General features: G+C 37.1%; 1 protein-coding gene across 1 annotated transcript; it reads left to right on the forward strand.

Annotated features, from left to right (window-relative positions):
• Nucleotides 1-1718: 1718 nt before the first annotated feature.
• On the forward strand, nt 1719-12809 carry LOC140169030 (uncharacterized). Its single transcript, XM_072192316.1, has 9 exons — nt 1719-1811; nt 3587-3719; nt 4658-4827; nt 5788-5893; nt 6543-6716; nt 7453-7488; nt 8564-8684; nt 11206-11292; nt 11974-12809. The coding sequence occupies exons 1-9, from the start codon at nt 1723-1725 to the stop codon at nt 12102-12104; spliced, it is 1047 nt and encodes a 348-aa protein (XP_072048417.1). The 5' UTR covers nt 1719-1722; the 3' UTR covers nt 12105-12809.
• Nucleotides 12810-13058: the final 249 nt, after the last annotated feature.

Raw genomic sequence — 13058 nt, forward strand, 5'->3', positions numbered from 1 at the left:
TTTATTTTCCATGCCTGCATATTATCCCGTCAAGAAACTCAACCCTAGGCCTACATTTTTCAACATGTAAATATAATTCCATAGTGATAAATAGTGAACGTTGCATTGGAGATGAGGATGCTTGGATGATACAGATATTAATCACATGTTAATTGGGGGTATGGGGATGTCCCAGTTTGTTTTACAAGGGCAATTATTATTTGGCCAAAACTCAGGGTGTATCTTGACCCGAGACAAAACAAGTTTGTATTGGCTAATGGGTCAAGGTCATCCAGGGGTCATCTGAGGTCAAATTAGTAAAAACTATCATATGGGCATGAAATGATAGGTGTAGATTCAACATTTAGAGCCAAATTTGTGGAGGGTAATTTTGGGGTCACCAAAGGTCAAATTAGTAAAAACTGACATATGGGCATGGAACTTGGTTAGTACAGTCAACATTTAGACCCAAATTTTTGAAGGTCATTTTGGGGTCACCAGAGGTCATCTGAGGTCAAATAAGTAAAAACTGTCATATGGGCATGAAACTTAAATACAGTCAACATTTAGAGCCAAATTTTTTGAAGGTCATTTCGGGGTCATCAGAGGTCATCTGAGGTCAAATAAGTTAAAACTCATGTGGACATGAAACTTGGTTAGTACAGTCAACATTTAGAGCCAAATTTTTTGAAGGTCATTTGGGGTCACCAGAGGTCATCTGAGGTCAAATTAGTTAAAACTGTCATATGGACTTGAAACTTGGTTAGTACAGTCAACATTTAGAGCCAAATTTTTTGAAGGTCATTTTGGGGTCACCAGAGGTCATCTGAGGTCAAATAAGTTAAAACTGTCATATGGACTTGAAACTTGGTTAGTACAGTCAACATTTAGAGCCAAATTTTTTGAAGGTCATTTTGGGGTCACCAGAGGTCAAATTAGTACAAACTGTCATATGGGCATAAAACTTGGTGGATACAGTCACCATTTAGAGCCATATTTTGGTAAGGTCATTTGGGGGTCATCAGGGGTCACCTGAGGTCAAATTAGTAAAATGTTGTATTGGCATGAAACCTCTGTCGAGATTTGATCCTCAAGTCAGGTAAACATAAAAAATTGGTTTGATTTACACTTGGATTTCACATTCAAGTCATCAACTGGTTACAAGTTAATATATTGGACTATTTTTGGATCCCAAAAGTTTGGTTATGGACCCCTAATTTTTTGGATTTAAGATAAGAGGGTCCATTTGGACTCCTTACTTTTTCTATACCCCTGATTATGGTCATTTCAAAATATTATTTTCACCAGAACAGTGAATGACAGAGGGTAGCTAAATGATATTGGACAGTACGGCACACTTGTGAAGTATGAGAAGAGCTTTTGCAATTGAGACCCTGAGTCATACTGTTTTTCTGTTGGCTAGCCTTCAAGTGTTAAATTCGATCGAAATTTCAGTATGTGCAAATAAAAATTTTTTATAAAATAAAATTTTTTTCCTTCCTTCCGTCCCAATTTTTTCAGAGCATGTTACCGGAAACATCATTTTATTTTTGTTTGGCCCTAAAAGAACATTGTGATATCTAAGGACAAGGTTACCTGCCCAAATCCATAAACATTTTGTAATAATTGGTATCTAGTTCCTGCACAAACCTGCCAGTTGACCAGGCCAACACTTTTGTACCTTTAAATAGAATTGTTTTGTTATCGTCTCTCTTTGACTTCATATATTTTCAGGGAGACACAATGGCTGCATTGAGGCAGGACGTAATTGTCAGTTTTGGAATTCCGCTATTGGATATGTCAGCAACAGTTGATACACAGTTCTTAAATAAGTAAGTTTCAACACTTGAGGGCGTAACCACTATCCAGCTGGTCATTCCAGGGTTGCTTGAGAAGTCGAGCCACAAATTTGCTCACCGACAAGCTTCACATTCGAGGCTAGAGACTGTTACATTTGAAATCTAGCAGTGTTCGATTTAGAGGTGTTTTACATGCACAAATGCATGTAACTTTAGCTCTGTGCATGTAGAATATGTGCATGCAAAATTTTGTGTTATTCAGCCCGTTTTGAAGAAAAAATCAGAGTTGTGCATGTAAATTTTATTTTCTAAATCGAACCCTGAAATCTAGTCAGATTCGTTGAAGCACAACACCGTGTAATGGAAGTTCAGAAGTAAACACAGCTGATCACGACATGCGATTACATAAAAAATGTTGTTTTTTTGCACTTCATCCAAATTTTGGACTGTTCAGAATTTTGGAAATGTAATTATCTTTATTCAAAAGATATTGACTCATGAAAATTACTTTCATCCAAATTTCAACATTAACAGAATCAATAACATCTGTTGCAAAAAATGTCAATGACTGAAAAAGATAGCAAACATACTCTAGCATCGAATGCATGGGGTGGGTAATAGGGGAAACGAAATCAAACAAGGGCTGATTAATTACAGCATGTCAGTGGTAGTTTTTGTTTTCTCTTGCTTGATTTTACTGGAAAATATAGGTTGCATATTATGCCCAGTTCCAGGAACGCAAACTCAGCTAGTAGTACATATTACCATCAGATGATGTGAAAGACTGCTATGCTGAATTTCAGTTATTGGAACTGAGGTATGCCCCCCCCCATATGGACCAGGATCAACTGCCTTTGTCATCGCATCATGCCTAATTGAATACCTGAGTGGAAGAAGGGCCCAACTCCATCCAAACTGTTTTTGAGATATTAGGAAAAAACTAAATATTTTGAAAAGTTTTATAGGCAGAATGTTTTCCTCTTCAGGGGACCTTTAATACATGAATATACAATATTTCATATATTCAAAATTAAATATGATGTTTCCATGGCAACGGTACAGGTCTTAATCTGAACTGGAGTTGGGCCCTTCTTCCACTAATATACTGCAAGTGCCAGTTCCGTAAGCAGATGTGTTATAAATAGCTACAGAAATTTGGCAATTATCCATTAATTGCACAAGTAGAAGCATGTCAAGAAAGTTTATTGTAGTGAAAAGCAGATTTCATGGATGAACAAAATTCCTCTTTAACCCAATATTTGTGGAAAAAGGGCCCAACTCCACGGAGTTGGGCCTTTCTTCCATGAAAACCATGATTAAGTGTACTTGAAAGACTATTTTGGAGAGTTGATTTTGGCTCATCTTTCACACACAAGGAAGAACAATCTGTTGGCAATAATATGCTGGGTCTAACTCATTTTTGTACAAAATTGGAGTTGGGCCCTTCTTCCACTCAGGTATTCAATTATATGATACAAATTGAACCAAGTGTAGGGCCTACTGTATACATGTAGTGACATGAGAGGTTAAGTAGGTTTAATATGTGACACAATCTGGTCCACTTGAAAAATATGGAGTAAAAAAAAACAATAAAATAAAATACATAAGGAAATAGACATCACAAAACTTCAGAACTATAGAACCAAGTTTTCAGCATCTGATAATTAAATGTTTGTATGATAAAAGTTATAGTAACACCATTTTCAAAAACGCCTCCTTTGGCCTCCATGAATTCGGATCTCATACTGTACATAGTAGGCAACATTTGACATGTCATATCTGGCATTCTAATTTACTGTTTTTCCCAGGTACAAGTTGGGTGCCAATGACTCTGTCCAAGCCAACAAGTTTCAAAGTGCCTTGTATGATGACGCAGTTAACACTTATGAAGTAACATATGTAGCAGGTGGAGCAGCACAGAATACTATAAGGGTTGCACAGGTAACTTAATCATTTTGTTTGTTTGTTTGTTGTTATGTTATACTTTCCACATGTGACCCTTTCCAAGAAAACAATGAGCATGTCGAATTTGGACTTTTTTTGGATTTTGATATCTAGCAGTAAAGAGCAGGTAGAAGTCAGGGCCCAATTTGCAAAACTAGGTGGACATACGACAGTCATATGCAAAGGTAGCGCTAAGTTGCTTTTTGGGGTCCCGGACCCACCAAAATAGAGTTCGGACCCCATGTTTTAAAAATTTTCTGCAAGTTCAGGGGTCCCTGCAGACCCCCCAGTTTTTCAATCTAGCGCTATTGCAGACATATACTATTTATGCTGCATTTGTGCAACTCGGACTCACCAAACTCTACTCGGGACCCCCTACTTTTAATTTTCTGCAAGTTCGGGGGTCCCTGCGGACACTGGAGTGTTTAGTTCTAGTGCTACCACTGGTCATATGTCATGCATGAATAGACTATTAAAGCTGCACACACATGCGGAAATAAGAGTATAGAGTATAAACTGACCATTAGATACCAATTGTAGTAAATTGATGGCATATTGGGAAATATTGAGAAAGTCATCTTGTATTTGCAAGACTATCCATGCGTTCAGGGTGAAATAAACCTACTCATGTTACCGTCTGGCCATTATCTGGCTTGATGTCAGATCTTTTCCAGAGAAAGATGACATTCCAATCATCCCTTTAATCTTATTTTTACACATGTATGTTTGCAAACAAAATCATAAAATTTTGCCAAATTTTCTCGCTTTTGGTGATATTTTGGGTCATTTTAGCCCAAAACAAAAAATTACGGTGTGACTGACCCTACTTAAACTGTCCATCCGCCCATAAAACAGGGTTGGATTTTTGCATCACCTAAATTTAGCATTTTTTTTTATTAACTTCATCAAAGTTTTATTCTCTTTATTAAAAACAGTGGCTTCTAGGAGCACCAAAAGCTACTACCTTGTTTGGTTGCATTGGGAAGGATAAGTTTGGAGATATACTACAAGGAAAAGCTGAGCAAGAAGGTGTATGTGTATGCTATGAGAGGCATAAAGAATTAGCTACTGGAAGGTGTGCTGTCCTTATAACTGATAATAATAGGTAAGACTGACTGGCCTACCTGGCTTTATCCTTTGTGTGTAGATGAGTTGACCTCAATGTTTATCAACAAATGCAAGGGACTGGTATGTCGATATGCTTGAGTGAACCCCATGCAACCACTACACCTTTCAATAGCCTTATTGTGATGTGACGGGAGTTTTAAAAACACGAGCCCTGACCAAAATATGATGCGCACGCATACTGCCAGGCAAAAGACAATGGAAATTGTGATGATGCGTGCTCATACTATCAGGCATTGACGTCAGAAGTCAACTCATCTATAAACTGCATGGAATTAGTCTACAGAAATCTTCTGCTGAAGGATTTTACAGCTTTATTCAGTGAGACAGAGTCTTTACACTAGTCTAACTCCACTAGCCTTGAGCAGAGGATCACATTATGTGACTCACAAAGAATGTCCCCTCATCTCTGTTCATGGTGTTTTTTCCTCTTACGGATCATGAGTCTTTGTTCCATCTTGCCTTGTTGTCATTTTCCTCTGTCTTCCTATAGGATTGATGAACTGTCTCAGTCGATTATGTGGCTTGCCCTTTCCACATGATCTGTGATAGCAGGTTTATTTATCTCAGTGAGTGATTCCTTTCTTTTGGAGCAGGTGTATTCAAGTTTTTTTAGAAACCAGAAACCTTTTAGAAAGCCAGAAGTAATTTAAAGGCCCATCCAGTTGACCAGGCAAACTTTCAAGGGCAACCCAATTAAGTAGGCTTAATCAAGTCAATGTTCATTTATTGTTCACCTCTATATACTAACAAACTTTACAGCTCCTAACTTAATATGTTTTCCAGATATTTGGAGCAGCCTTTAAGCTGTCAGCACAAACAAAAGGTTTATCTTTGGTCATGACAAAGAACCCTGAAGAGTGAATAACTGGTTAATAATAGACCAGATGAACCTCGTCAATCACTGAAAAAAACTTTCTCTGTTTACATAAATGTACAGGTGTTTGTGTGCGGAGTTTGCAGCAGCCAAAGCTTACTCAATGAATCATCTCCAGCAGCCAGAGAACTGGCAACATATCGTACAGGCACAAATTCTTTATGTAACAGTAGGTATCATATTTTCACGTTTTCATTTGTAAATGTTTCATTACCTGCCTAGGTTAAAAAAGGTAATGTACAAAAATTTGACAAAAATGCTGGTAAACCATTTTTCACCCTGGGTGCAGAGTTAAATCACTTACGTTTGCTCAAAGCGATGGCATACACACACGCAGGCAAAAAGACACAGCATAGATGTGCGAGCGAAACAGCTGCCTAAACACATTGATGTCACAGCGCCACATCAGGCTGAAAAATGGTATAGAGGATATGTGGTGGAGTTGTAGAGCAAAGGACTCGGTGTAATTATAAGATTGCGAGTTTGAGCCCATCATGATGTCTTGAATATTTTTTGAGGAAGATATCATACCTTAATTGGTTCCTCTCTACACATGATTACAAATGAGTAGTACCCACATGGGTACTGACTGGTGCTTGGATAAAAAGCCAAAATTGACATGAAAATGAAAATTGTGGGGCATATATGAAGCAAGCTGAAATAAGGTGTCTTTGGCAGACCAGAAGCCTGTAAATAAAGGGCCATCTATTAACTTAACATACCTATAAAGACTTCGATGAGTGCACCTCTTTCACTTTGTTATTTTGCTATAAAATTCCAAACATTTACCAAAAAATAATTCTCTCTTTCTTCTACAGGGGTATTTTCTCCATTCATCGCCAGATTGTGGCAAACTTTTAGCTGGAAGTTCAGGAAATAAAGAAGGAAAGAAATTTTGCTTCAATTTATCAGCTCCATACATATGTCTTGAAGCAATGGACAGAATCAAGGAGATTTTTCCATATATTGATATTTTATTTGGAAATGAAGAAGTGAGTATAATTATCAAATTATCCATTCTATATCCTGCAGGGATGTTTTATTTTAACATTCAAGTGTATCATTCACTAATTATCATGACCAGCAACCCTGCCTCATCAGAGCATAATTTATTAAATTTAAGCAAATGTAAAAAGCAAAGATTCCAGTTTTCCGGTTGAATTCAAGCTGTTTTTTGAAGTCCAAATTGATGTCCAAATCGATTATTGCTTTTTGGGACTTCTGCCCTCCCCTTCCCAAACAGAAAATAAATACATGTTATTTTAGGCTGGTTTGTAAATAAGTTTTAGGCTTTTGAGTGGTACTGCATCTCTGAGTATGCAGGGTGCACACCAGTAAATAGCCTCCAATGACTTTTTGTACAAACAGGGTCCAGAAAACATCAGTTCTTCAAAACTTACACTTTCTGGAAGTTGAAGGTCAGTTAAAGACAGGCAGCTCAGTGTAACACATTTTGGAAGTTTAGCCAAATCTTCATAAAAAGTCAAATCCTGCTAATTTTTTCATGTACAATCTATTTCCCAGGCCTAAATGAGGAATAGATACGAACCAGGGCCTAATAGTTGTGTTTTAAGCCTTTTCTAATGTATTGCATTAAGTCTTTCTCACTTTTCGAAACAATGATTTTTCTTCCAAGGATATAGGAGATTTGAATTTACTGGTGTGCACTCTGTAAGGCCACATTTGTTGTGTTTATGATATTAATTTTCTTTTTTGTTTTGTTTCCAGGAAGTAAAAGCACTAGAGAAAGAACTACAGCTAAAGGTAACACATGCAGTTTGATGATCTATTCCAGTTAATACACCTCTATTTGTGGAAGATATGACCTTAAGGGGGTACTACACCCCTGCCCAATTTTGTGCCTATTTTAGTATTTTTCTCAAAAATTATAGCGCATTGGGGACAAGTAAGATATGTATATTATAGGGGCAAGGACTACAACTACTGCAATGGAAATTTTATTTCAGCACAGACAACAGTTGTGGAGTCAGTCAAAAATGAGGGAAACCCAATATTTGATCAATAAATCAATAACTACTTGCTTTGAGTTGCAGAATTTTCATTACAGTAGTTGTAATCCTTGCCCCTATAATATACATATCTTACTTGTCACCAATGTGCTATAATTTTTGAGACAAATGCAAAAATAGGCACAAAATTGGCCAGGGGTGTAGTACCCCCTTAATCTCCCAAACAGGGAGTGTGAATTTCAAATGGAGTTACCTGAATGTGTGACTCCATACCTCCTGTGGCATGTCTTTTATAGTGGGTGTATGGATTTCAACTGGAATAGCATAATACATGTACTTGATAATAATATGTGACATATCAAGGGGAGTGAGTTGGGTGTCGCTAATATTTTTTTTGAGATATTGGCAAAAACAGTGTACAAATTCTTTTGTTTTATGTTGTTTTCAGCCTTTAATAAATTACTCATAACTCAGTAACCAGATGTCTGATTTTGATGAAGTTTGCATCAAAATGTAGTATTCGTAAACTGCCAGAAAATGATGTAATGAACTTATTATTGGAAATTGCTGATATGTGACTAATTCCCCTTGATCATGTCAAATATATGTTAATTAAAAGTAATATTGATGTGACTGTGCTGAATTTGCTTCCTTGCTCACTTGCTTGAGGGGTGTTCTCAAACCACAATGGCACACCGTCCATATATAGCTCCTGTACATGTCCTATGGCTGTTCCCAAATCTATAATCCAGTGTCCTGTTTGAGTACGTCAGAGGGGTAGCATCCAAAAATATAAACCAAGCTATTGTTACATTTCTTTAATCAATCAATCAATTTGATTTCCTTTTCCCCTGTTGCATTATTTTCAGAATGATTGTAATACTACTCAGGAAATAGTCTTTCAAGTTGGTCAATTACTTGAGAAGCAAAGGGGTAAACCGTGTACTGTAGTAATCACACAAGGCAATAAATCAACTGTGGTATATCATGGTGAGTATTATCATATTAAAGAGATTGATCAGTTAATCAGGAAATTGATTGATTGGTTGATTGATTGATTGATTGATTGATTGATTGATTGATTGATTGATTGATTGATTGATTGATTGATCTAATGGCAAGTGGATGAGTGAGAAAGTAAGGAGACTGAACACATGAACTCACTCTTACAGGGAATGAAGGAGTGATTTCGTGGATACAATATACATATACATATACATATACATTTAATTCTTATAAGGCGCAATATCCAGTATGATCAAGGCGCCATACAAAATACAACAAATAATACCACATGAAATATAATACAAAGCAAAAATACAAATTCAGATTAAAACAAATGAGTTTTCAGGAGTTTTTTGAAAACTGCAATTGAACCGGCATTTCTTACATGCTGCGGAAGTGAGTTCCAAAGTGATGGGCCTGCAACAGAGAAGGCTTGTTCACCTATACATTTCTTACTAAATGGTATTGCAAGAAGAGTCTTGTCTGTTGCAGACAAATATAGTAAAAAAGAAGTTAGTGATGGGTTAAGGGAATGATTGTTTGAGTTACTGAGTTAGCATGGTTAGTGATTGAGATAGTGGGTGAGTTTGCTAGTGATTGATTGAAGGTGTGAGTTAATGATTGAGTGAGCAAGTGGATACATGGGTGCATGAGAAAGTGAGTTAGTGATTGATTCAGAAAAAAAGGTAAGACTGTTTGAGTCATCAGATTTATTAAGTGAGCAAGTTAGTGAATGAGTTAGAAATTGATTAAGTGATTGATTGAAGAAGCAAGTGAGTGAATGAACAAGTTATTGGTTCATTGAAAAAGGTGGGTGTGGGATGAAAGGCAAGTGAGTTAGGGATTGAGTGAGTTAATGGGTCATAAGCAAGTGACTTACTGATTCATGATTGAGTGATTGATTGATTGATTGGATTCATATATATTGTATTGATTAATTCACTTATTCTCTCAGTCTCACTCAATCGATGGGTTTAAGCGCACAGCGGCCTTCGCCATCGGGCCAAAGTGTTTTTAAAATGCGTTAAAACAACTTGGTTTTAATGCTAATTATTGCATGTTCTAGGGAAGTCTGATTATCTTTATAAAATAGCCGAGTGGGCGGGTTTTCGCTGAAATATTTTTTGCATAAAAACTGAAGCATTCTATGTATAAAGGAATATATGAATATTAACTGCACGATTTGTGATATCCAATTGTGGTACAGTTGGTGTTGTTTAGGAGGGGGAGAATTTTCTTTCAATTTGATATACGTCAAAATATTTTTTGAATTTACTGAAAATGAATGCTCAAAAAATGACTCATGATGAAAAATCTATGTAATTTTTACATAGAACCCCGATAAAGATGACTGTATCGTTTTTATGGTAATCTAATTTTTCATTTTCTAAAAACATCTTGGGGGTTCTATGTGAAAATCTTGAATAAACTGGGGGAAACCCAACGTCTATACTCTGGAGACTATAGGCCTACAAGAAAATGGCAGACTCCCTATACATTGCACGATGCAGTCAAAATCGATATTATGTATTGTGCGCAGCACAATACACGTATTGTTGTATTTCTATTCTATACCCGAGAAATGTTGGAGTTAACCTATATGTGACCGTACACGGCGAATGAGCCGTAAATTCCTCCCTGGTCAATTTTGTTTTATTTCGTGTTTAAAAAATAAACATCATAAACTTAAAAATGGTATATCATTTGACTTCAAACGATATCCAGAAGCGGGGTTATGGTTTGTTAAACTTTGCTCCTTCAACAATATTATAGCTTTTTTCGTTTCTATGTGTACCGGGTATCTCTTTTTCCACATTGTTGGCAATAAATATCAAACAGTCATAATTGGCGGTCATTTCAAATCATCCCCAAGTCAACGAGGCTTAAGAAAGTTCTCTCATTGTTAATTGTTGGTTATGCATACCTGTACAAAATACAATGCCTGGTAACCCACCACTTGAACAGGATTTAGCAATATAAGCAAACAAAGACCAGAGCTATTAAAAGTTCTATAGCCATCTAAAGTAGAAGCTTATTATCCACTTCAACAATAGGATTATTGATTAGTATTTGGCTATCGAAATGAGACGGATGTCGGGCCAGCTTAAGTTACCGATGAATATGACCTTCGTACACATTTTACACCGTAACTCAGAATACAATTTAGGGAATTTACGGCTCGTTTGTGCTGCCGGGTCACATATGTTTAAAATTCAATCTGGTTACCAGCAACTCATGTGGTCCAATGGATTAGCGTGCTGGACTGGGAGATTCTGTATGCAGCTGCGGCGTGGGTTTGAGGCCCACCTCTGCCAAACTGAAATTCACTTTTTTTTAAAATTTCATATATGGGACTGGGCGAATTTATGTATGGCGAATGCCACTGTGGTTTAAGCATTAGTGATTTGGTGGTTGAATAGTAAGTTAACAGCCTGCCTGATTAATTAGATAACGATTGACTTATCACAATCAATTTTATAATTCTCTTTCATATAATACCTTTCAGATTCAAAACTCACTGAGTACCCAGTAGTTGCAGTCCCTCCGGCTTGTATAGTGGATACATGTGGGGCTGGTGATGCATTTGTTGGAGGTTAGTATATATAAGAATGTTAGTATGAAATTGTCATATTGAGCTAATAATTGGGATAGTTGATTTGTTTCATTCAGCTATACTTTTTGTTAACTATGTTTTCATGTATACTTGTATTCTTGTTTGTATATGTATCTGGGTTTATTTTTTGCGCCTCGGATTAGATTTAATTTTCTAGATAAATGGCGCATTGTAAATGCTTATTTATTATTATTATATTATAAGTACAAAATGTGTCTTGTGCCATTTTTTTTTTGGGGGGGGGCTTTGGGGGCGCAATCCCCCGCGATAAAAGCAGGGAATGGAAATAGCCTTTCATGTTTGTGTTTTGAATGATGATATATACTTTGTAATGCATATTGCAATCCACATTCTTGTGCAAAAATTTTGTGTTTTCTTGGGTGCATAGGGTGCCGTGGTTCGAAGAGTCACGTAAAATGGTGGTCCCATGTACCAGAAGAGCAATATCTGGACATGTAAAAGTTGCAGGCCTTTTCGTAAAGAGCAGGGTATCAGCCCGGGCCTGTTGTCTGTTACACTCAGCATTGAGGTCAACTTGCGTTGCCTTTTGGGGCTTGGCAGCATATTGACCCATGGCACGCTTTGAGGAATCTGAGTATGCAGAAAGCGTGGATAAGTGCTGTTTTATTAATTTATTTTTTTTGCATTTTCTCAAAATAGGATTCTTGGCCAAGTTGGCATGTGGTGCAGACATCCCAGAATGCATCAGGTGTGGCCATTATGCAGCCGGCAAGATGATACAGTGTCAAGGTATACAGATACCAAAGGAAAAGGCTGACTTCTGGACTTGAGGTAACAATATACCAGAATGCATTGCTGCCAACAACAGGAAGCTAGACAAAAGTTGAGATATTAAAATAACTTTTGAACTGTAGTAAATGGTATGCCTTATATGGCCACTGATTATATAAGACCAGGGTTCAGTGCCAAGGTAGATACAGACTTCAAAGAAAAATGCTGATTTCTGGATATGAGGTAACAATATACCATAATGCAGTGCAGCGAACAGAAAGCAGGACTGAAATCAAGAAATGACAAAGCTAACTTTTGAGCTATAGTAAATGGAGCCAAGGTATTCGCTGTCAAAGTGACATTAAAATCGGATTAACTACCATAGCAATGGATGAATAGAATTTGTAACTATATCGCCCTGCATTACAACGTTCACACAGTACCTATGCATTGATCCATATCATTCTGATCACTTACACCTGTAAGATAAGTATCTTCGAAAAGATTGGTATTATATTCAATCTATGATTGCAGATATACACAGGTGATGAGTGCAACCTGCTTGTAGTGCAGGGCGATATACCGTAGTCAAAATTGTATTCATCCATTACTATGGTAGTTAGTCCGATTTATTACATCACCTTGACAGCGAATTTGGATGCCAGATGAAAATTAGGCAAATTTCTGGAGGTTTAACAATATATCATAGTTCATTGGAGCCAGAATGAACTTGTGAAATTAAAAAGCTAATTTTTTAGCTGTAGTAAGGGCTGTGCAATAATTATGAGTCCCCCCTGGGGGAAAATTTCTGAACAGCCAACCAAAAATTGCTTGCCCCCCCCCCCCTCCTCTTGGCCTGCCAAAAATTGCTTGCCGCCCAAAAATTGCTTGCCGCCCCCCCTCTCGGCCCGCCAAAAAACCTTTAAATGGTCTAGATATATGATGCGAGCAGGAAAATTTGCATATTAAAGCGTTTCTGTACTGTTCACCTAAGCCTTTTTAGAGTGTTTTAT

The sequence above is a fragment of the Amphiura filiformis genome, chromosome 14 (genome assembly GCF_039555335.1).
Source record: "Amphiura filiformis chromosome 14, Afil_fr2py, whole genome shotgun sequence".
In the NCBI taxonomy this organism is placed as follows: domain Eukaryota; kingdom Metazoa; phylum Echinodermata; class Ophiuroidea; order Amphilepidida; family Amphiuridae; genus Amphiura; species Amphiura filiformis.